Here is a 23,669-nt window from a genome sequence, read left to right on the forward strand (position 1 = left end):
GATTGCTGCTTCAGTGCCAGGGACCCAGGTTCGATCTTGACCTCAGACGCTCTCCGTGTGGAGTTTGCACAATCTCTGCGACCAGCGACCACATTTGGGTTTTCTCCGGGATGCTCCAGTTTACCCCCACATCCCAAAGACCTAGGTTTGGAGGTTAATTGGCCTCTGTAAAATGTCCCTAATGTGTTGGGAGCAGATGAGAAAGTGGGATAACACAGAACTAGTTTGCACGGGTGTTCGATAGTTGGGAGTGACTCAGGTGGGCTAAAAGACATGTTTCCATGCTGTATCTCTAAACTAAATTTTGCTGTAGTAATAACTATCCAAATATTATGGCAGACAACTATCCAAAAATACGAGTGCTAAATCCACAACATACAATCTAAAAGGAATGCCCTTCATCTTTCTGTAATATAATTAATAACTATGTAAATTATTCTCACTTTTATACATAGTGGAAACTCACTCATGGTGACAGCTATTTGAATTATTTAATTAATCCAAGTGATTATCTAATTAATTTCAGTTTCCTATTTTTGCCACGCAACTATATATTTTCATTTTTATCCAATTTTCTTTTTAGGAGTTTTCCAGGCATCTAACAATCAATTCCAGATCACATCTGTGTAAAATAATTTCCCCATGTAGTTTTTTAATCTTTTGCCAGTTTACATATATCCTTTGATTACTGGTCCTTTTGCATGAGAAAGTTTTTTAAACTTCCTCCACTGAAACTATTAATAATTTTGAATGAGTTATTATAACTCGTGACACAGCAACTCTCTCCCTATAAAAATGTCCGTGCCGAATATGATGCCACGATAAACTAATATCATCTGCCTGCAGGAAATCCAAATCACTCCATTCCTTGCTTATCCATGTGCCTATCCTAAAGCCTATATAGATAAAAAAAGTTATTTATAACTATGTTAATAATTCTGCTGCATTAATAATAGAATGCATATACTTTTATACCCAGTGTAGGGGAATCACGAAACAGAGGACATGGGTTTGAGGTGAGAGGGGAAAGATTTGATAGGAACCAGAGGGGCAACTTTTTCCAGAGAGAGGATGGTGGGTATAATGGAATGAGCTGCCAGAGGAGGTAGTTGAGGCAGGCACATTAACAAAATTGAAAAAGATATTTGTGACACATACATAGATAGGAAAGGTATACAGGGATACGAGCCAAATGTGGGCAGGTGGGAGTGGTGCAGATGAGGCATCTTGGTCAGCTTGGGCAAGTTGGGTTGAAGGGCTTGTTTCCGTCCTAAGTAACTTTATTTCTACCCCCAGAGGGAAAACAGTTTATAAAGTAACGAGTGTTAAGTTGACAGAATTAAATAAGAGATCTGGCATTTAAAACCAAGATTATTACCATTTTCTTCTTCAGTCACTGATGGCTTTTCCTGCTGCTTTGAAGAGGGCACCCCTTTTTCTGGCTTGGCAGCAGCAGCTTTGCGCTCCAACTCTGCCTCAATCATGGCGGTAATACCTCGAACCAGGTCCAGAAGACAACTGAATGCCACGGACATGGCATAGCCATCAGGAATTGTAGGTGGTTCCACTTTGTCCAGTGATTCTAGGCTAAATTGCAGATACAATTAATAAAATATTTTAATGTGTATAACTGCAGTACTTTTGTGAGAGGGAAAGAGTTAATATGAACCCGAGGGTGACTTTTTTTTTTACACAAAGGGTGGTGGGTGGATGGAATGAGCTGCTGGAAGAGGTAGTCAGGACAACGTTTAAGACAGGTACATGGATAGGATAGGTTTAGAGGGATATGGGCCAAACGTAGACAGGTGGGACCAGTGTAGATGGGGCATTATGGTCAGCATGAGCAAGTTGGGCCAAAGGGCCTGTGTCCATGCTGTATGATGCTATATACACATTCTCAAATTTGGGAGATGCTTCAGAGGTGCTTTAAAGGATTGGATTATTTACATTTATTTATGGCTTATTTATTTACATTTCTCCACATGAACTGATGTCAGAACACATTTCTTAAATTTCTTTTAAGAACAGATGGCCACTGGCCTTCTACCAAATTGCATCAGACTTGCACTGGAATCCTTTTGGTAAATCCTTTCAAATAAAATAATTGATAATTGTACAGAGCAACTGAAAATGGTATTATAAACATAAAAGTTAAAATAAATAAGATTTCAGATATTGTTCCAAGAATATTAATTTATCTTATTTTGTGATTTTCCAACACAACCAAATATCCCCAATATAATTTTCTTTTAAACGTATCCCACATTCACCCGTCTCCCTGAAGTCTTTGGATGTCACTGCGTTATTAGATTTGCACTCACTAGCCTGCTTTAGAAGGACTTTGGACAGGGATGTTCAGAATTGGTATCCATGTGCCTCTGTACTCAAAAGCCGGCTGTGGGGTGAACCCGACTGTGGCACCCATCCCTGTCCCATTCTGAGCTGCAGCAGGACCACCAATTCCACTCGTGCCTGCACAAACAATAAGATTACATTTAGTGAGTAAACACTAACAAAAACAAATTTACTCAAAAAATGGACCAACATTCTTTGCTCATTTATTTAGAGGTGTGTTTTCCTTCCATCATTACATCCTTTCCTGGAATACAACTTTTCTACACCAAAATTATGCAAATCCTGAAATCTGGAATAAAGCAAAAATTCTGTAAATACTTTGTGAATCTTGCTGCATTTGTGGAGAAAATATATTTCTGACCAACACAAAATGGTCTATCTGAACCATTAAAACTGGTTCCCTCTCAGTAGCTGCTGAGTGTTTTGCACTCCGATCATTATATTTTGAATTGTGAGGCTCACTTTGTTCATTTCTCTGTGCAGAGGAAATTATTACATTTCATGCACATGAACAATCTATACATTAATGAACATTAGGTTCCATGACAGTAGAGTTGCTGCCTTACAGCACCAGAGAGCTTGGGTTCGATCCTGATTATGGGTACTGTCTGTACGGAGTTAGTACGTTCTCCTCGTGACCGCGTGGATTTTCTCAGCGTACTCCGGTTTCCTCCCACACCAAAGAGGTACAGGTTTGAAGGTTAATTGGCTTCTGTAAACATTGTAAATTGCCCTTGTGTGTAGGATAGTGCTGGTATACGGGGATCGCTGGTCGGCGCAGATTCGGTGGATCGTAGGGCCTGTTTCCGCTCTGTATCTCTAAACTAAACTCTGCGGGTCAGGCAGCATCCCTGAAGAACATGGATAGGTGCCCTTGTTTTTTAATTTTAATCCAAGAGAGCTGGATCAGATGCTTGTGCCCTAGCTTCTCATTAATTTAAGGAAACGGCACATAAAACTGTGAAACAGACTTCCAAGACAAATTTGGCCTGGAGGACATAATGAATTTTCAGAAAATCCTATTATTGCAAGCAGTTGTTTATATACATGATTTGAAAGTCTCCACCATGTGCATGTTAAGGGTGCAACAATCTAAGGCATGGTTCCTTGTGCCTATGTTACTGGGCCTTGAAACTAGATTTGGGAAAATGAAATAGAGAAAGGTTCAAGTCCCAGCAAGAGAGCTGTGGAATTTAAAGTTTTGATTAAATATAAAGCCGGAGTCAGAATCAGTCTTGGTATCGGTAATGATGATCATGAAACTACCAGATTATCATAAAATTCTACCTGGTTCACTTCATGGACCTTTTGGAAATAGAAGGTGGTGGGAAACTCAGCAGATCAGGCAGCATCCACAGAGGGAGAAACAGTGTTAATATTTCAACAACCTTCCAATAGAGAAAATCATTAACCTGAAATGTTGACTAGGGTTTTCCTCACCCTAGACTTTCAGCGTGGGAATGGATCCCTCGGCCTACGTTCGGCCCATATCCCTCGCCAACCTGCAATAACCCTGTAAGCTATCACAATCCTACATACTAGGGACAATTTACAATTTTTTTTTACCAAAGCCAATTAACCTACAAACCTGTACGTCTTTGCAGCGTGAGAGGAAAACAGAACACGCAGAAAAAATCCACATCGTCACAAGGAGGACGTACAAAGTACGTACAGACAGCACCTGAAGTCAGGATTGAACCGGGGTGTCTGCCGCTCTAAGGCAGCAACAATAACGCTGCGCTACTGTGCCATTTCAACACCAAAGCCTGAGTTAGTTCAACTGAGCAAACTCATCACGTTCAGAGATATTAAAGACTACACTGGACTAGACCCTCAAATCCTTTTCTGCCCCCCTCTTTCTCCTTCCGCCTATATCCCCAACTCACTGCACATTTCACTCTTCTCCTGATCTGACACCATTTTGCCTATTTCTCATCTCTGGTCCTTGTCACTTACTCTACCTATCTGCCAATTTAACCCCCACTCAATTGCATCCATCTACCACTAGCCAAGCTTAGTCCTGCCCCAATTTCCCCCTACTATAATCAGTCTGAAGAAGGGTCCCAACCCGAAGCATCACCTGTCCATACCCTCCGTGGATGCCGCCTGACCCGCTAAGTTACTCCAGCACTGTGCTTTGTCATGGACTGGTAATAAATGTTGGCCTTGCCAATTCCCCTCAATTGCATGAATTTCTTTCATCCCAATGATTCCAGAGGTAATAAAACACTATTAACTCACGTATCACCCCCCAGAAATTCTGAGTACAATTTTTGAACCACATTCCCAAATCATCTGAAAGAACATACTTGTATACAATCCTCTCATCTGAAAGCCTTAGAGGACACCATGTACAGAGTTTCACCATAATACTCAAATATTGGTCCTGTTATTGGTCAATATTCATTTTAGGTGGAATATAAATCTGCTGCCACAGTGGAGCTCTCTGTGTGCTAAAATTATGCTTAATTAATTCTATAAATTACTGAAAGACTATGCTATGTACGGTTGGTTGGCATATTTTGCAAAAATTTGCAAAATGCAAATCGTTATGTCTCTCCCAGTAGATGTTTTTTTGGATTTGAAAACTGTATTACAGTGCAGTAAATGAGAACAGTGTGAATAGAACAGCACAGTAGCTGGATAAAAGGTTCATTGTGCCTGCTCTGGATCAGCTGCCACTGACAATCCTCTTGTTAAACAGTGACTAGCTGAAAGCAATGATTTAGTATTGCAGTACAAATTGGTACAACATTACAGTTGTTGTTTAATGTTGTCCATCACACTATTCCAGTAACAACAAAATAAATTCATGAGTATTAATCTTTATACGTATACTCCATGTTCAAACGCCCATGTTAGGTGCCACAGTGGAGCAGCGGTAGAGTTGCTGCCTTACAGCGCTTGCAACGCCAGAGACCCGGGTTCAATCCTGACTATGGGCGCTGCCTATACGGAGTTTGTATGTTCTTCCCGTGACCGTATGGGTTTTCTCCGAGATTTCGGTTTCCTCCCACACTCCAAAGACATACAGGTTTGTAGGTTAATTGGCTTGGTATAAGTGCAAATTGGCCCGAGTGTCTGTAGGATAGTGTTAATGTGTGGGAATTGCACTTTTGTACGTTAATTGGCTTCTATAAATTGTCCTTAGTATGCATGTGAAAGTGGGATAACATAGAACTAGTGTGAACAGGTGATCGATGGCCAGCGTGGACTCAGTGGGCCGAAGGGCCTGTTTCCATGATGTGCTCTAAACTAAACTATCAGTCCTGATGCAAGGGCTTGCACCAAAATGTCGACAATTCCTTTCCCTCGACAGATGCTAGCTGAGCACCTCTTGCAAATTGCTCCAGATTCCAGTATTTCCAGTGTCCTTCCCTTACAATTGAGTTCTTCTGGCTTCTATTTGTAGATTGTAGTCATTGGAGAAAAAGTCAAGTTTGGCAAGATTGGAGGAAACCCTAGAAGACAAGTGATACTGTGACTCTGGTTATCCAAAAGGAGTCAGCATGGGTTCGGTACGTGTAACTGGAATCAAGTGAATCCTTGAAGGATTACAAAATATGTGAAGTTTGCATTTACATTATAAATACTTTGGAGGAGATGTTTTAAATGAAGCACTCACAGTAAAGTGCCTCAGGAAAGGTCTCCATACCTGACTGTGCATTTACAATTGGGTTGCTTCCAGTGGGAATAATAAAGAGCGATTGTATAAAAGATCCCAATGCATTCACAATATCTCTGAAAACCTTTGTTGAGTGTGGCTTCATATCATACGACTGGCAGAAAGACCTGCAAAAGCAAGCAGAAACATTTCAGGCTTCAAATATTGTGGGGCTCAACATTTTCAGATATGGAGACTTTACAATTTATTGTACTTTGTGTTACTGTGCATATAGAGAAAAATATTCCAAAAATAACTTAAAGTAGTGCAGTTTTGAAGTCTCAACCAAATAGAGGCAATACACAGTCATGCGTATGATTTTGATTAATTCTGAATTCTGAGAAAGTCTAAGTATTGAACTAATGTCAACAAAATAGTTTGGGGATTAAATATCTTCTTTAACAAGTTGAAATGGATCATAAATTTCAGTTTCACACAGGCAGAAATAAGCTTAAATCATGCAAACTGGTATTCTTTCAAAGCAACTTTGTTTTTGCAAACTATTTAATCTTTAGGCAAGTAATTTAACTGTGAAACATCAAGCAAGTCGTTTAGAAAATGTTACAGGAGGATTACCGAAGTAGTTGGGGCTGTATACACAGCCTGTGAATGCATTCCACAGCAACTGCTTGAAGCCACTGTGGTTTATCACCATCCAAAAACTTCACCAGCAAAGACAAAAATATCTCGCATTCTGTAACCTGTGAAATACAGAAGGGCCAAGATTAGCAGCACATAAGTGAGCAACCAAATAGGGAAGCAAAGCATTTCTTTACCAGCAGTAACCCCGAAAAACAATTTATTTTTGATGATACAGAAATGATTTACTCAAACAATTATAAATCTTTGGATTAATCTACATTAATCTAAATGCAACTGCGATGCAAGAGTTAGGGTATTATTACAAAAAGAATACTGAAGATCCCACCCACCTTCCTCCCCCTCTTCTCCTTAGTCCCAATTTGCCGCCTATTTACCAAGCGGTCACAGGGAACACATACAAACTCTGGACAGAGCACCTGTATTCAGGATCGAACCCATGTCTCTGGCGCTGTAAGGCAGCAGCTCTACCGCTGTACCACAGTACCACCACTAATGTTAACTGGTGACACATTAATGAGATCAATTAGCCCATTTACAATTTTAACATTACAGGACTTTAACAAAACATACAAAATCTGCTGAAAGATATTTTTAGGTGTAGAATGGGCACAATTGTAAATATGAATGTAGTTTTGATCAAAGCAGACACAGATCGTTATTGGAAAACTTTTGAAGACTTAAAATAGGCAGGAAAAAATTACTATCTTACCAGAAGACCATAGAAATGCTTGATTAAAACAGACACCACTCGTAGAAGACGCATACAGATGGGAAAATATGGTTTCTCCACAGGAGTTGGGGAAGATGGAGTATTTGTACCCTGTCTGAACTTGATATTGGGCGAAAACAGCTTGATCACCAAAGGACACACTCTTTCCTTCAGAAGGAAACTGAACTCTTGGTGCTGTAGAGGAAGGAAATAAAATCTAAAATCAGATCATTATCAAAACATAATCTAGGTAGTAAGTTCATAGGTTCTAGGTGCAGAATTAGGCCATTCGGCCCATCTAGTCTACTCCGCCATGCAATCATGGCTGATCTATCTTTCCCTCTCAACCCTATTGTCCTGCCATCTTCCCGTAAACCTTGATACCCTTACTCATCAAGAATCTGTCAATCTCCACCGTAAAAATATCTATTGACGGTCCCCACAGCCATCTGCGGCAATGAATTCCACAGATTCACCACCCTCTGACTAAAGACATTCCTCATCTCCTTTCTAAAGTTACAAACATTTATTGAGGCTATTGCCTCTGGTCCTAGACTCTCCCACCAGTGGAAATATCTTCTCCAGATTCACTGAATTCAGGCCTTTCACTATTCGGTATTAGGGAATCCCCAATAGTCAGATATCTACAGTAAACTTACAAAAGAACAGACATGACACATCACAAGAAATTCAACACAGGAAGTGCATTGAGGGAACAAAATATTGTACAACATTATATTGAAATTGTCGTTAACAAATCAAAATCTTGTCAACATTATTATAAAGGGACAAGATTTTTATTTAAAAAGTTGTCTCACAGCCACAAAAAATCTGATTGGAGTTGAAAGCATGGCATTATCTAATCAGCCATGGAATTTCCAGGAAGAATCATAAAGAATTAACAAATTGTACTGAAATTAAACTGTTAGATACTTCAGATAATTTTCGCTGTGTGCACCATTATCAAATAATGCCATCTTGAGGTTGCATTATGGCGACATTTGTCTACACAGAAGGATACAGAAGATAACAGGCACCAGAGGATCAGTGAGTTCTCCCTGTGGTCTGGGCAGCACTACCAAAGCAGATTAGTCAATTATTTAATTGCTGGCTGTGGTATATTAAAAGGTTTAAACTATATATGATGCAATTGTCTATATAACACAGCAGAGAATACACGCAAAAGTTTATAATTGTCTTTAAGGAACCTTTTCTTGCAGTGCATAATATGTTCATGTGAAACTCCTATTCTACTTCCTGATGCATCAACTTATTTTAAAATGAGTTCCTATCCTGAACTATACACAAATCCCAGTTCAAGTCAAAAGGTAAAAAAAACATGGAATACATTACTTGCATCACTGCTTATCAGAGGACAATAGAAATTACAAAAATGGCCAAGGAAGGATAAATTAAAGGAACAAAAGGCAAGGTAGAATCATGAAACAAAAGATGAAGAAAAGTCAATACAGAAAATTATTTAGAATAAATTAATTTAAAAAGCAAAGAAAAAAATTCTTCAATACATCGGCACTCCATGAAATTAATGAAAGGCTATCAAAAGATAGGACAATAGGTAAAATAGAATGGCATCGTCTTATCTCATGATGAAAGAACACAAAGTGCTAGAGTAAATTAGCAGGTCAGGCAGCATCACTGGAGAACATGGGAGGTGAGGTTTTAGGTTGAGACTCTTCTTCACTTACCCATGTTCTCCAGGGATAATGCCTGACCCGCACTTGCTCCAGCACTCTGTGTCATGTGCATTAAGTAACAGCTGCACTTTTTTTCACGGTTATTTAATGATGAAGCGGGCTTGGGGAGATGCATGGCCCTGCTCATGTTTCTAATATTTACATTCTTACAAGGGACAAGGAGCAAAATAAACTGGAGCCGAGGCACATATCAACCATGATATCAAGGAATTGATGAATTTGGCATGAGTAGTTACAAGGGCTTCTTTTATTCCTAGTATTCCTAAAATCAGTCAAGATTTTGAAATTGTTTTTACAAAAAATAGTGCGGACTCCAATACAATGAGGACTCAATGTGAATATTAAAGGTATACCATTGACAATGCTGTGGAAAGTCATCTCATTATATTAGAGCACATGTGGTCACCAATAACATGCTGCATTCAGTGGCAAATAGGTTTTTACAGACCTCCGGTTAACTGAGAATCCACAGGCAATTGGTTTAAGTATTTTTAACATAGGTAGTTAAATTGCCTACTGAAAGGTGTAATTGAATGAAAAAGTGAAATATTGTGTTCTATTGAATCATAATGGTTATTTTATTTACTGCCAGGAAAATGATGCATCAGGTTAGTGCAGGTCATTAATACAGTGCCCTCCATAACGTTTGGAACAAAGACCCATCATTTATTTATTTGCCTCTGTACTCCATAATGTGAGATTTGTAATTGAAACAAATTACATGTGATTTATTTGCCTCTGTACTCCACATAGTCAGATTTTATTAAAGGGTATTTTTACTACATTTTGGTTTTACCATGTAGAAATTACAGCTGTATACATAGTCCACATAGTTGTTAGAGACATCAGTCAAACCTTAGGCACACCAAAATCAATGGTTTGGAACATCGTTAAGAAGAAAGAGAGCACTGGTAAACTTACTAATCGCAAAGGGACTGGCAGGACAAGGAAGACCTCCACAGCTGATGACAGAAGAATTTTCTCTATAATAAAGAAAAATCCCCAAACACCCGTCCAACCGATCAGAAACACTCTTCAGGAGTCATGTGTAGATTTATCAATGACCACTGTCCGCTGAAGACTTCATGAACAAAAATACAGAGGCTACACTGCAAGATGGAAACCACTGGTCCTCCGCAATAATAGGATGGCCAGGTTACAGTTTGCCAAGAAGTACTTAAAAGAACAAACACAGTTCTGAAAAAAGGTCTTGTGGACAGATGAGACGAAGATTAACTTAAATCAGAGTGATGGTAAGAACAAAGTATGGAGGAGAGAAGGAACTGCCCAAGATCCAAACCGTACCACCTCATCTGTGAAACACTCTGGTGGGGGTGTTATGGCCTGGGCATGTATGGCTCCTGTAGGTACTGGCTCACTTATCTATTTGGGTAGTAGCATAATGAATTCTGAAGTGTATATACATCCTATCTGCTCAAGTACAAACAAATGCCTCAAAACTCATTGGCCGGTGGTTCATTCTACAGCAAGACAATGATCCCAAACATACTGCTAAAGCAACAAAGGAGTTATTCAAAGTTAAAAAATGGTCAATTCTTGAGTGGCCAAGTCAATCACCCGATCTGAACCCAATTGAGCATGCCTTTTCTATGCTGAAGAGAAAACTGAAGGGGACTGGCTCCTAAAACAAGCATAAGCTAAAGGTGGCTGCAATACACCTGGCAGTGCATCACCAGAGAAGACACTGGTGATGTCCATGAATCGCAGACTTCAAGCAGTCATTGCATGCAAAGGATATGCAACAAAATACTAAACATGACTACTTTCATTTACAATGCATTGCTGTCCCACAAACATTATGGTGCCCTGAAATTGGGGGGGGGGGGGGGAAAGAGAGACCATGTATAATTACTGCTGTTATTTCTACATGGTTAAACCAAAATGTATAAAATATGGCCTTTATTAAAATCTGTCAAAGTGCACTTTAATCACATGTGATTTTTTTTTCTATTACAAATCTCAAATTGTGTACAGTGGTAAATAAATAAATGGGTCTTTGTCCCAAACATCATGAAGGGCACTGTAGCTTGTCAACTAATTTCTCCATTAATCTCGTTGTTTCTAAAATTTGCTCCCTTTCAGAAATCTCTTCAGAATTGAAAGCTACCACACTCGACACAGCAAATTTACCAGGAGATTCTGCCCCCATCTACTGACTGGCAAATATTTCAAAGATCTTGCAATGATGAATTTTGCCATTTTACTGCATTTCAAACTATCATAAATTGATTCCCACATAAATTGTTACTGATATTTAGATCTTTTCAGTTCCTAGCTCCCTTGTGGTTTGATGATTAATATTCAGATTTGCTTCAATTCTTAATTTGACTTGGACACAAAAGCTTGTAACTTCAGTTAAGTTACAACAACAAAGAGACGTTTGATATGCTGCTTGTTAGACACTTTACTTGCAAAAATACTCGTGGAAAGTCATTCAGAACAGACTCCAGCAATTCCAATCCAAATGTTCGGGTCATTTCAGTCATTCCCACCAACCAGTACGGTGCGTCTGCATTTACCAACTGGCATAAGTCCTGGAATATTAATTTTAATTAATTAGGCAGCTGATGTCAAAGGAGAGCTCTTGCAATAACTGAATAAAATCGCATTCGCAGCAGACAATAACAGAAATTCATTCTGCATGAATTAATAGATTTTTCTAATCTGGTCAGTGCTATAATCTTTATATGATATAAATAATCCCTAAATGATGAAGGCTAGTTATCGAATGCTGACATTAAGCACAATCCAATGCAGCTGACCATTTTACAGGGCAAATCACATGAATCTCTGAGCTAACGCTACAAAAAACTGCAGGAAGCGTTACCTGAAAGAGCATGTATGCATCTTTGGCACAGGGCCTCAGAGCACTGACTGTTCTTCTGTTGCTATTTCCTTGTACAACAGGAGGGTGAGCGTCACCATCTGAAATAAACAAAGTCAAACACTCATCAGGATGTGGGCTTTCAGTATTAATACAATCCTGTTGTCTCTATCCAATCATTTTTTGATGTATTCATTTTGGCTATCTGAGCATTGTTGGCAAAGCAAATCTGCTCACTTTCTAATATATTTAATATATTTTTAATAATATAATTCAATATATTTTTTTACAGAGAGCAAGTGGATGATTTTTGGGCAAGCACTCAGACGTGTTACTGCAAAATATTATATGGATTGAAGAAACAACTTGCAGATCAAATTGGGGGCAGCACAGTGGTGTAGCGGTAGAGCTGCTGCTTACAGTGCCAGAGATCCGGGATTTATCCTGACTATGGCTGCTGTATGTGCAGAGTTTGCACATTCTCCATGTGAACGAGCCAGTTTTCTCCGGTGCTCTGGTTTCCTTACACACTCCAACTATGTAAAATTGTAAACTGTCCCTGGTGTGTAGGATAGTGTTGGTGTACGGGGTGATCGCTGGTCGGTGTGGAGTCAGTGAGCCAAAGGGCCCGTTTCCAAGCTGTATATCTAAAGCCTAAATGTTAAAATGTATAAAGTCTAATCAAGACGGTTGACTATTTATTTGGTCACTAGGCCTTATCGTCAAGCTCTTTTCCTTTTAATTAACGTACAAAACAGTGGAAAAAAACTTTCTGGCAATGATATCAGTCAAAGACATCATGCTTTAGTTTGCACAACCATGGATGGTAGAAAAGGTCTGATTTTGGTTAAAAACTCAAAAGATGCTGAAATAAATGCAAGAACTACTTTTCAATAATATTTCCATTCAAGAATGGTCAGGCTGGGTGAAATTAGAATCAGTCAGAGCCATAGTGTTATACAAGCCCTTTCACCGAACCTGTCCAGCCCGACCATGTTGGCATTCAGGCCTAGTCCCATTAACTGCATTTGGCTCATATCCCTCTTTTCTCCTTCTACCCCTACCTACATCTATCCAAAAGTCGTAAATGTATCTGCTGCTGCAGCTTGCTCTGGCAGTTTGTTCCAGGTATAGACCACCCGAGTGAAAAAGTTTCTCCTGAAGTCCCTCTTAAATCTCTCTCCTATCAACTTGAGCCTATAGTTTTAGAATCCCCTACTCTAGGAAAAAGAATGTGTGTTCACTTTATCATGCCTCTCATGATTTTTCATTACTTCAAAAGGGTCCTGTATGCTTTAAAGAAAAAAGTCTCAGCCTATCCAGCCTCTCTCTATTACTCTCTGGTTTATCTACACATTGCAGTTGGTTAACCTAGGTTTCTATTTAAGTATATTGCCAAGTGGCCATATTTCCAACTTGCAAACTGTTAAACAGTTGTAAGGACCGGAACCCTGTGGTCAATTGGAAAGACCTGCACAAATAATCAAAGGAATTCCGGGCAATGGACCTTTGACTGCTGTAGAAGCAGAACTTGCACATTGGCAGAAAGATGCTTGTGAAGTTCTCTGAGCCAGCATGGAGTTCCACACAATTAGCGTGTCCAGACACAGATCAGGACCAGGCAATCTTTAGACCTCTCCTTGCTGAATTTGGCCGTATAACTGGATTTTGTTTACAATCAAATGAATTCAAGTATTGTGCAAAGTAAAAATGAAAATAAAGAGACCGTACTAATAGAACCTAGTCTTTAATCTGGACATTGATTTGCATGGCAGTTTCCCCAAAAAGGAATAAAAAATTCAAAATTCATCTCTGCCTGAAAGGGTTTAGTACTAAGATGTACCGATACAAATTTCATTTTGTAGAACATGGAAATGTTTAACTTAATTTGGGTAGTGAGGCTAAGGTTTATTGTTCACTGTCTGTGCTGTTTGTTCTTCATCTTTAGAAATGCACGGCCAACCATGGTATCCATGTTCATACTTCTAACTGCCGGCATGATCTCCCGGTTGCTGGACACTTTAATTCTCCTTTCCCTTCCTGCACAGACCTTTCTGTCCTCGGTCTCCTCCATTGTCAGAGTGAGGCTAAATGCAAATTGGAGAACAGCGTCTCATAGTTCGCTTGAGCAGCTTGCAGCCCAGTGGTATGAATATTGATTTATCTCACTTCAAGTAGTCCCGGCATTCCCACTCTCTCTATCCCTCCCCCACCCAAGTCGCACGAGCTTCTCATTTTCACCCTACAAACAGCTTACAATGTCCTGTTTCCTTTATCATTGTTACTTTTTTGCTTATCTTTCCTTCACTGTTCTTTATCTCTCCACATCACCATCTATATCTCTCGCTTTCTTTATCCATAACCAGTCTGAAGATGGGTCTCGACCAGAAACGTCACCTATTCCTTCTCTCCAGAGATGCTGCCTGTCCCGTTGAGTTACTCCAGTTTTTTGTGTCTATCTTCAGTTTAAACCAGCATCTGCAGTTCCTTCTTGCACATGGTGTCCATGTATATAGGTATAACATTTGTGGCCATCCATTCAGTCATCAATTCTCCAGAGGAGTGCAGAGTCCTGTTGGATCAAATGCTCATTATGCCCATTCCAATATCTAGATGGAGTGTTCGGCTGGACACACTAGGACCAGTGGGTTGTGGCCGGTCGAGAGTAGCTGTCGCTGAACTCGGCCCTCCTTGTCCCGGAAGACCTGAGGAGCCATTGGTGATGACGGTCACAGCGCCCACAGCCAACGGGCCGAGAAGTCCTGGCAGTTGGGCAGAGGAGAGGGAGTTGGGTGGAGGATAGTCCACGGAGAGGCTGTTGGGCCAGGCTACTGAGAACAAAGAGCGAACGGGGGAGGGGGGGGGGGGCGCGGGCAGTAACACAAACAACACAGAGGCAAAGATTCTAGAGGAGCCTTTGCACAGAGGCACCAACATGACTTTAAAAAGTTATTTTGTAACTTTTTTCAGTGACAGAAACATGGAGTCTCTTATGTGTACTTTATGCATTGTATGCAAAAACAAAGAATTTCATCAAACGTGGGTACATGTGACAATAAATGAATCATTGAATTTTTTCCCGTGATACAGTGATACTGGCAATGAGCAGCACCAACCCATAAATATGTTAACCAACCTTTGTATTTCTCATCTTCAGCGTCCAATCGCTCGAAGACAACTGTAACAACTTGGCGTACCGTTGCGGCCGCCGTATTATTGGTGATAGTGTCTTTGGTAAAATGCAGTCGAAAGCAGAGTACAATTGCCTGGAAGAAATTGCAAATGCAAATTTCAGAGTTTTAAGGAAAGTTAATCTACAAACATGCCATGCATATAAAATTAATAGAGATCTTGCTTGAATTGGAATGGTTATTGATATAGGCATATCATTTCTAGGTCTAGGTTGAAGCTCAGGGGTGCGCTTTTGCGGTTGCAGCACCTAAACTGTGGAATAGCATCCCGCTCCACATCAGAACTACCCCCACCATCGACTCCCTTAAGTCACGACTCAAAACCTATTTCTACTCTCAAGCGTTTTTGAGCCCGTCTGAGGGGGGGGGGGGGGCTGTAAACAGTTTATGTATGTATCATTAGGTCTGTCTACCGTTGTATGTATCAAATTAGTACCTGCACTGATGTGAAGCACTTTGGTTAACGTGAATTGTTTTTAAATGTGCTATACAAATAAATTTATTATTATTATTATTATTTCAAATTATTTCAAAGAATTCCCTAATAAAATACAATTTAAAAGTCATTATGGTGGGAATTGATTTGAAAATTTACGTGGAGAGAATCAATTTGAAAAATCAACACAATTAAATAAACAGATTGTTATTGCTGAAAAGCAAATGAAAGGTTATCAACGTGAAACATTTAAGTCTGCTCTTCTTTACACAGATATTGCATGATTTACTGAATATTTCAAGCAATCTATTTTTATTTCAAGTTTCCATCATTGAATGAGACTGAATTCAATATGTTTAAAAAAGATAAATAGAAATTAATGGCTTAAGAAAAGTATTAAAAAAATAATTGGCAGTCAACTATAACAAGAAAAAAATTATAGAAGCTAGAAATCTGAAAACTAAACAGAAAATACAAGAGCTAGGTTTTGAAAACGAATCACCTTGGATGGCTTTTTGTTGAATATCTAAAGTGTCACAGCACCATTATTTTGGGTGATGACTCATTTCTCACATACATCTCACATACATTTGCTATTAACATTATTAATAACTAAGTCAATTAAAAAATATAGACTTGGGAGGAAAAGATGATCAATAAATATTATATTGTGGCAGTCCCTGGGGTTTAGGCCACTCCTTGGGTCATCCCCCTCGGCTCTTGAGGAACAGGGACGATTGTCTGCCCACGGGGTTTCCCGGGTCCTGCTCACGGGCGTTCTGGTTTTTGCGATGATTCATTAAACGACTTCTGAACCTGTCTGGCCTTTTCCTGACCTCATCCAGGCCACTACAACTGACTTCCCCCACAATATGAGTGCGCGTGTGTGTGATTTTTTTTTCTTGTAACAGTGAAGACAGCACTATACCGTCATTAAATAATTTAGATGGTACCCAAGGAGGACTTGGCCTCCTCCTCCGCCGAGTTGTGTATGGTCCCCGTTGACGGTGCCCGCGGAGTTCATGCCGCCGACACGGGGCCAGGTGGAGCAGCCTTCGGACGCTCTGCAACATCTTCGGCAGACGGTGGGCAAGCTGGCGCCGGTGCCCACGTCTCGTCATGGATCCTTCCGTCCGCACGTTCCCTCTGCTCTGGAGGACTGCCAGTTCGTCTTCCTGCGTAGGGATGCTCATCGGGCAACCCTCCAGCGGCCGTGCGAGGGTCCCTTCCGGGACTTGGAACATGGCTCGTCCACTTTCGTCCTGGACATGGGGTGTCGGCATGAGACTGTTCCGGTTGCGCGGCTGAAGCCGGCACATATTGACATTGATCGGCCGGTGCTGGTAGAGTGGCCCCGCAAGCGAGGACGCCTTCCGTCTAGGGTACCTCCTCCAGTGGCTACTCTGTCCCCTGCACCTGCTGGCCGGTTGCCTGTTCCTGTGCTGGGCATGGTGTACACCCGGGCAGGTCGCCACTTGCGTCCTCCTGTCCGTTTCGTGCCTCTCGTTCTTGGGGGGGGGGGGTCCTGTGGCGATCCCTGGGGGTTAGGCCACTCCTTGGGTCATACCCCTCGGCTCTTGAGGGACAGGGACGATTGTCTGCCCAAGGGGTTTCCTGCTCACGAGCGTTCTGGTTTTTGCGATGATTCATTAAACGACCTTTTTCTGACCTCATCCAGGCCACTACAATATAACAGTTCAAGGGAAACAAATGGCTAAATGTGGGTATTAAAAATATAGACTATCGGTGACAAATCAATATAATATATCCCAATATTAGAACTATTTTTGCACATTTAATTTAAATATAACAGTCTGAAATTAACAACTTGGAGACTTTCGTCAATATATTCAATGAGGTCAATTTACCTGGATCCATAGCCTTTCCTGTGGCCATCTTATATGTTATAGGTTATATAGCGGCATGATGGCGCAGCAGATGCTACCTCACAGCGAAAGATACCCACGTTCGATACCGACTATGGCTGCTGTCTGTACAGAGTTGGAATGTTCTCCTTATGACCGCGTGGGTATCCCCCAGGAGCTCCAGCTTTCTCCCACTCTCCAAAGACGTACAGGTTTGTAGGTTAAATGGGCTTCTGTAAAATTTGTATGTTGTCCTTAGTGCGTAGGAAAGTGCTAGTGTACGGGGATTGCTGGTCGCACACTCGGTGGGCTGGAGGGTCTGTTTCCGTGCTGTATCTCTAAACTAAGCTAATAAATGCAGTCAAAGTCAGGCTGAAGTATGATTAGTCTGCATCTAGTTATGTTACACCTAATGAGAAGTCGCAGAGAAGATGCGAGGCACCAAATACTGAACATTTTCATTAGTGCCAACATCTGTTACCTTGTCGTCAATGGAAACGCAGTCAGTAATTATACTTTAGGAAGTAATGTTTATTCTATACTTTAGCAAAAATTTGTAGTAAGCTTTGAAAGGATAAGTGAAAAGAAGTTGTGCCACACGTCGTTAAAATTCACAACTACTTCTGTACTAAGAATTTATTTCTGACAACATTCTCCATTTACAGGAAAAAATGTGAAAAGAATGTGGATTTGATGGCAAACTGAAAACAATAAATGTAAGTCAGGTTAAAACCAAAAAGGTGTGCAGAGGACGGTGAGAAAATTTGGCTACCATGATCAGTATTCTCCGAGGCAAAATAATCTCATGCCCTTGAGAATATTTACCTGGACGATGGAATGGCAGAACAGGAATAGAAATTCTACAAACGTCAGAACTGTCCAATGATGCATCAAAGCAGACAGCATTTGAGGCTGAACTAGCCCTTACAAGCATCAGCTGCACTGCACTGCTGAATCAACAAACTTCTCAGGTAAAGATCACATGGAGCTATTTTCAGTTGTGACGGGATTGGCAATGCCCCAAGCTCCACATACTCCAACTGTAAACATAAGATCTTTGCCACCAGTCACATCATCGATTTAAAGGCTCACTAATTTAATCATAGTTCCATAGGAACTTGGACATGAGATCAATCTTAAATAAAACAGCAATACGGATTACAAAACATTGATTTTACACATGAAGCGAAAAGTTGCTACATATATTTTCTTTGAAACACTTAAAGATGCACCAATTTCTTATAACCGGGTGATTGAGGAAACAATTTGATCATATTAGCAAATGAAACAAAAAGTAGATGGCAGTGTTCCACCTACATGCCTTCAATTTCACTTACTCCGCCCATCTGCCGATCAGAGCCCCCTCATTTGCATCCACCGTTCATTTGCCGGGCTTGTCCCACCCCGCCTCTCATTTCCAGCTTTCTCCTTCCTGCTCCCATCAGTTTGAAGGGGCCAGACCTGAAACATTGCCTGTCCATCCCCACCACAGATGCTGCCAGCATTCCTCCAGCTCTTTGTTTTTTGATCAAGATTCCTGGATCTGCAATTTCTCAGGTCTATATACCTTTTCTTTTGCAAAGGCGACTATGGCTCAGCAAAGTCTTAAGCATGGATCGCATATGGAACAATTTACACAGGCTGGTTAGAATCATCGTTCATGCTCAATGAAGGAAAATAATTCCTCTTGCTTTCCTTTCAAAAATGTTATGACCCGTCTCAATAAATTGACAGACACACAGAAAATGAACACCACACTCACATATTGAAATTCCAACAATATTGGTGTTCATAAGTTATAGGAGCAGAATTGGTCCATTCAGCCAATCAAGTCTATTCCTCCATTCAATCATGGCTAAACTATCTTTTGCTCTCAACATCATTCTTCTGCCTTCTCCCCATAGCCCATGTACTAGTCAAGTATCTATCAATCTCCGTCTTAAAAATATCCATTGGCCTCCACAGCCTTCTGTGGTCATGAATTCCACCTATTTACCGAGATTTACAAAGATTCCTCCTCACCTCCTTTCTAATGGTACATCCTTTTACAGCCTCTGGTCCTAGACTCCCACTAGTGGAAACATCCTCTTCACATCCACTTCACATCCACTCTATCCAGGCCTTTCACTATTCGTAAGTTTCAATGAGGTCTCCCCTCATCCTTCTAAACTGTTCTTTAAATTTTCATTAAATTGTCAGTTTATTGTTGGATATAATTTTCCACTGATATAATATTCTTGTCCAAACTTTTCACATTAAAATGAGGATTTATATCTACTGAAATAAGGGTTTCAAGAAAAATGTTAATCCCCCCAGGGTAGACCTATGGCTCAAGAAAATACAACATTGTGTAATTTCAAATATCTTTATGTTCATCATTTCACAAGATTATCAATTATTGAGCACCCTTCTTTTCTCAGTCCCATTTAAGAGCATGTGACAGTTCCTTTACCTTAGAGAGGAAATCATCGTGCACCACAGTGTTTGTTGTCAAAAGGACCAGGACTGTTTGAAGAAGCTTGAGTTCCTCCAGGCCATTTTCCATCAACTGCCACAGCATGTTAATGATATTCCCAGCTGCAGCCTATTGAACATACACCAACCAGATAGTGAGCAGTATATTCAGTTTTATGGCAAAGTACTTCAAGCAGCTAAAATAGATATAGAATATTAAGGAATTGAAAAGTTTCATAGCATCTTCTCATATGCAATTTTTATTTTTACCATATTTTGTTGCAACTCAATACAGTTTCAAGAGATTATGTTAACATTGAGAGAATGTTGTCTGCAAAAGAAAGTTAAAACTGGAATTAAAACAAATACTGGAAATGTTTAACAGATCAAGTTACACCAGGAGGCTCTGTAATACTGCAATTCAGGAGAGAGCGTGTAGACTATAACATCAGGTCTCATGTGAAAGGCTTCACAGTCAGGGGATTTTTTGCCTGTGCCAAAAGTGACGTGACAGGTCGTTAAAATAATAAATAATTCAAAAAGGTGGACACAGATGTTGTTTGCAATTTGTGGAGTCTGGGGCAGATTCATTAAAAAAAAAGCCACGAGGCATGTGAAGGAGAAAGCAATGGAAAATAGTTGAGATGGTAGACAAAAATGCTGGAGAAACTCAGCGGGTGAGGCAGCATCTATGGAGTGAAGGAACAGGTGGGGTTTCGGGTCGAGACCCTTCTTCAGAGTGATAGACAGATTCTACAACGTGAGAGAAAGCCAGAAAAGAGCATAAGTACGAGCGGACCAGATGCATTAACCATTTCATGCAATTTCTCAGTGAGGATTAAAGACTCCTGAAGACAACTATGCATTTCTACTTTGTTTCATAATCAATTGATCGCAAGAAAATTCTGCCTTTAATAATTACAATTGTTTTGCACAACAGGGCGCCGCAAAGTCTCGTCATGAAATGCTTCTCGCTATTAAATGCAGCCAAACAAATTACATTTTTGCAAGTATCTAATGATTTTTACAGTTTATTTCCAACATACCTCTGAAACTACCTCATGAGACATGAGCCTCTGAATTGCCGACAGACACAACTGAGCAATCTTGGGTTCCTTGGTTCCACATCCCATGAGCAATGGCTGGACAACCTCGGAGCTACTTTCCTTAAGTGCTGGTAATGAAATTGTTCACAATGAATGTTACTTAATGTAATAAGCAATTTATTCAGATTTCTTGTTAGCATTCATTTAGAGCTAGACCACAGATCCTAATACATAAATCAGAAGTGCAAAATTAAAGATGTCCAATAGAAACATGTAGTAAGCAGACCATTTTTTATAGAGTTTGTTAGAAATTCCACCAGAAATCCATACTATACTGAAGGGTGTGTAAAACAAAAGTGTATGCTCCAACCTTTCAGCACGTTTTCCAGCATGTCAGAGTGGAGGTATGCATACAACAATGCCTCAAAGCCGTGAGACTATTTGGGGCTTAATTTTGTGGTGGTTCTATTCAGGTAAGTTCTTTCAGAGTTTAGTTGTGTTTGGAAAATTTGGCTACCTTCAATTATTAAAATAAAACTTCAGTCAAGACATGCATCAATGTTTAGCCTCCAAAGTGCAAGTAACCTGAAAGGTGTTGATAACAACACATGTATATTCGAATCCTTGCTTGTTAAGTCATCAGCAACACTCCACCGACCAATGCATTTCAGAAGTAACTGAAGTGGTCGGGATCTGCATATGCATTTTGAAACCTATGACTGACATTCTCAAAGCAAAGCAAATGAAATTATAAATTTTGCATGGGTGCCATATTTTGCTGGTGTGGGCGTTTGATCAGTTGTAAACAACATTTTTCCAAGGAGAAGATCTTCACGGGTGGTATTCTTTCATGTTTTAATGGTCAAATGTTTAAAATACAGTGCAGATTTGGCAAAAGGGGCATGACTATCCACATTTCATATCTGCATATTTCAAAGAGCAGAGTGTTTTTAATGCAGACTTTGTGGATTTTATCAAGAGTTTTGACACAATACAACATAGCAGACTGCTCAAAGGAGTAAAAACAAATACTAAATTGGATACAAAATTGGCAGGAAGTAAAAGGGAATGGTTTTATAACTAGAAGCGTGTTACCAGTAGGACCCCACAGAACTCCATACTTGGTAGACTCTAGTTTAAGTGCAGCATGTAATTCTGGTGGACATAAAATGCTGGAGTTACTCAGCGGGACAGGCAGCATCGCTGGAGAAAAGGAATGGGTGGCGTTTCGGTTCGAGACCCTGCTTCAGACTGAGAGCCAGGGTAAAGGTAAACGAGAGATATAGACAGCGATATAGAACAAAGAAATGAAAGATATGCAAAAAAGTAACGATGATCAAGGAAATGTTAGGTGTGGGATAGGTGAAACCGAGTTATGCAATGGAACTCAACAGGACGCCAGTGAAACTAGTACATTGACTAGGGTGGGGAGGGAAAGAGAGAGAGGGATGCAAGGGTTACTTGAAGTTAGAGAAATCATAATTCATATCGCTGGGCTGTAGGCTGCCCAAGCGAAATACGAGGTGCTGTTCCTCCAATTTGCATTTGGAGGAACAATTTGCGCAAATTGGAGGAACAGCAAGGATCGGAAAGTGTGATTGTGATTGTGTACTTGGAAGGAGGGTGAAAGTCAGGTTGCATTTGTTGACAGAAGAGCCTGTGCCCTCCAGTACAACCCATATGGTTCTTTACGGAAATGATCTCTATTTTCTAAAACAATGGTTCAATATTAAATCTACGTTGAATTATTTTATGGGAGTCTATCAAATGTTCTAAAACCTGTGGTGCACTTGATGATATTCACTTTTAATCCCGTTGGCCTTATTGAGAAATTATAATGAAATTTAAGGCTGAAGTTCAAAGTTCAAAAGTTTAAAGATCTGCACATTACCTGTTACAAAATGGCATCCGATGTTGAGTAATCATTTTATTAAACTAAATATGCTTAACAAAGTTCACACCCACCTGCTAAAATATCTGTATTTCGAGCTGCTATGGTTTTAACCTTCACGATTCCCGATTCAGCAGCCTGGTAAAAACAGATAGAACAGAAACTTATAAAATAGGTAGCTAATAATATAACCATTTCAGACATTCCATGTATTGTGTGTTGCATTATTCCCGTCAGTAGTTTTGACAGGATGCTAACCATCAGGTACAGACATTTAAGGCCTCCAAAGTCATAAGGGCCGAGAAGGGTAATGCTCGAGGGATGAGGAACGGTGTATTTGCCTCATCCCAAGGTTTACCCCACATATCCCAATATTTGTTATAACTTCACCATTATACATTTTTTTTGGTTGGTGAAAAGAGATCAATAAAATAATTTGATGACCATTTCATAGGTCTATCAAAATTTGTAACAGTTTTCAAAGATTCTGGTGCCTGCCTCTCAACAGTAATACAGTTAAGTCAAGTCAAGACAAGTCGAGATTTTATTGTCATGTGTCCAAGATAGGACAATGAAATTCTTGCTTGCTGCAGATCAACAGAATATTGTAGGCATAAATACAGATCAGATCAGTGTGTCCATATTTGTTGGGATGCCATCCCCCACACATTTCTTTATGAAGTCTGTAGCGACTGTGGCGTATTCATTCAGGTCCGTTGCCCTGAAAATTGCCCAGTCTACAGACTCCAAACAGTCCTGGAGTTGTTCCTCGCCCCCATCCCCCCCGCCCAGCTCTGTACAGTCCTCACCTCTGGGTCTAGAGCCTTTTGGCAGACGATTCCCTAACTAATGCAAGTGTATATCCATGTTATAATAGATAGCACGCTGCAACAAA

The 23,669-nt window shown here is 40.2% G+C and overlaps 1 protein-coding gene across 5 annotated transcripts in view; it reads right to left on the minus strand.

Moving 5' to 3' along the window:
* The window catches only part of mon2 (MON2 homolog, regulator of endosome-to-Golgi trafficking), a 110,254-nt gene that overhangs the window by 43,916 nt on the left and 42,669 nt on the right, over positions 1-23,669 (minus strand). For all 5 annotated transcript variants that reach the window (XM_033038102.1, XM_033038101.1, XM_033038103.1 and 2 more), the window contains exons 2-12: positions 22,849-22,912; positions 20,884-21,011; positions 19,836-19,967; positions 15,028-15,157; positions 11,895-11,992; positions 11,476-11,601; positions 7,332-7,526; positions 6,596-6,720; positions 6,011-6,147; positions 2,322-2,472; positions 1,379-1,587 (exon numbers count right to left, since the gene is read on the minus strand). In XM_033038102.1, coding sequence (XP_032893993.1) covers positions 1,379-1,587; positions 2,322-2,472; positions 6,011-6,147; positions 6,596-6,720; positions 7,332-7,526; positions 11,476-11,601; positions 11,895-11,992; positions 15,028-15,157; positions 19,836-19,967; positions 20,884-21,011; positions 22,849-22,912 — 1,495 coding nt within the window. The remainder of the gene's footprint in view (positions 1-1,378; positions 1,588-2,321; positions 2,473-6,010; positions 6,148-6,595; positions 6,721-7,331; positions 7,527-11,475; positions 11,602-11,894; positions 11,993-15,027; positions 15,158-19,835; positions 19,968-20,883; positions 21,012-22,848; positions 22,913-23,669) is intronic.

Source organism: Amblyraja radiata, chromosome 19 (assembly GCF_010909765.2).
Source record: "Amblyraja radiata isolate CabotCenter1 chromosome 19, sAmbRad1.1.pri, whole genome shotgun sequence".
In the NCBI taxonomy this organism is placed as follows: Eukaryota; Metazoa; Chordata; class Chondrichthyes; order Rajiformes; family Rajidae; genus Amblyraja; species Amblyraja radiata.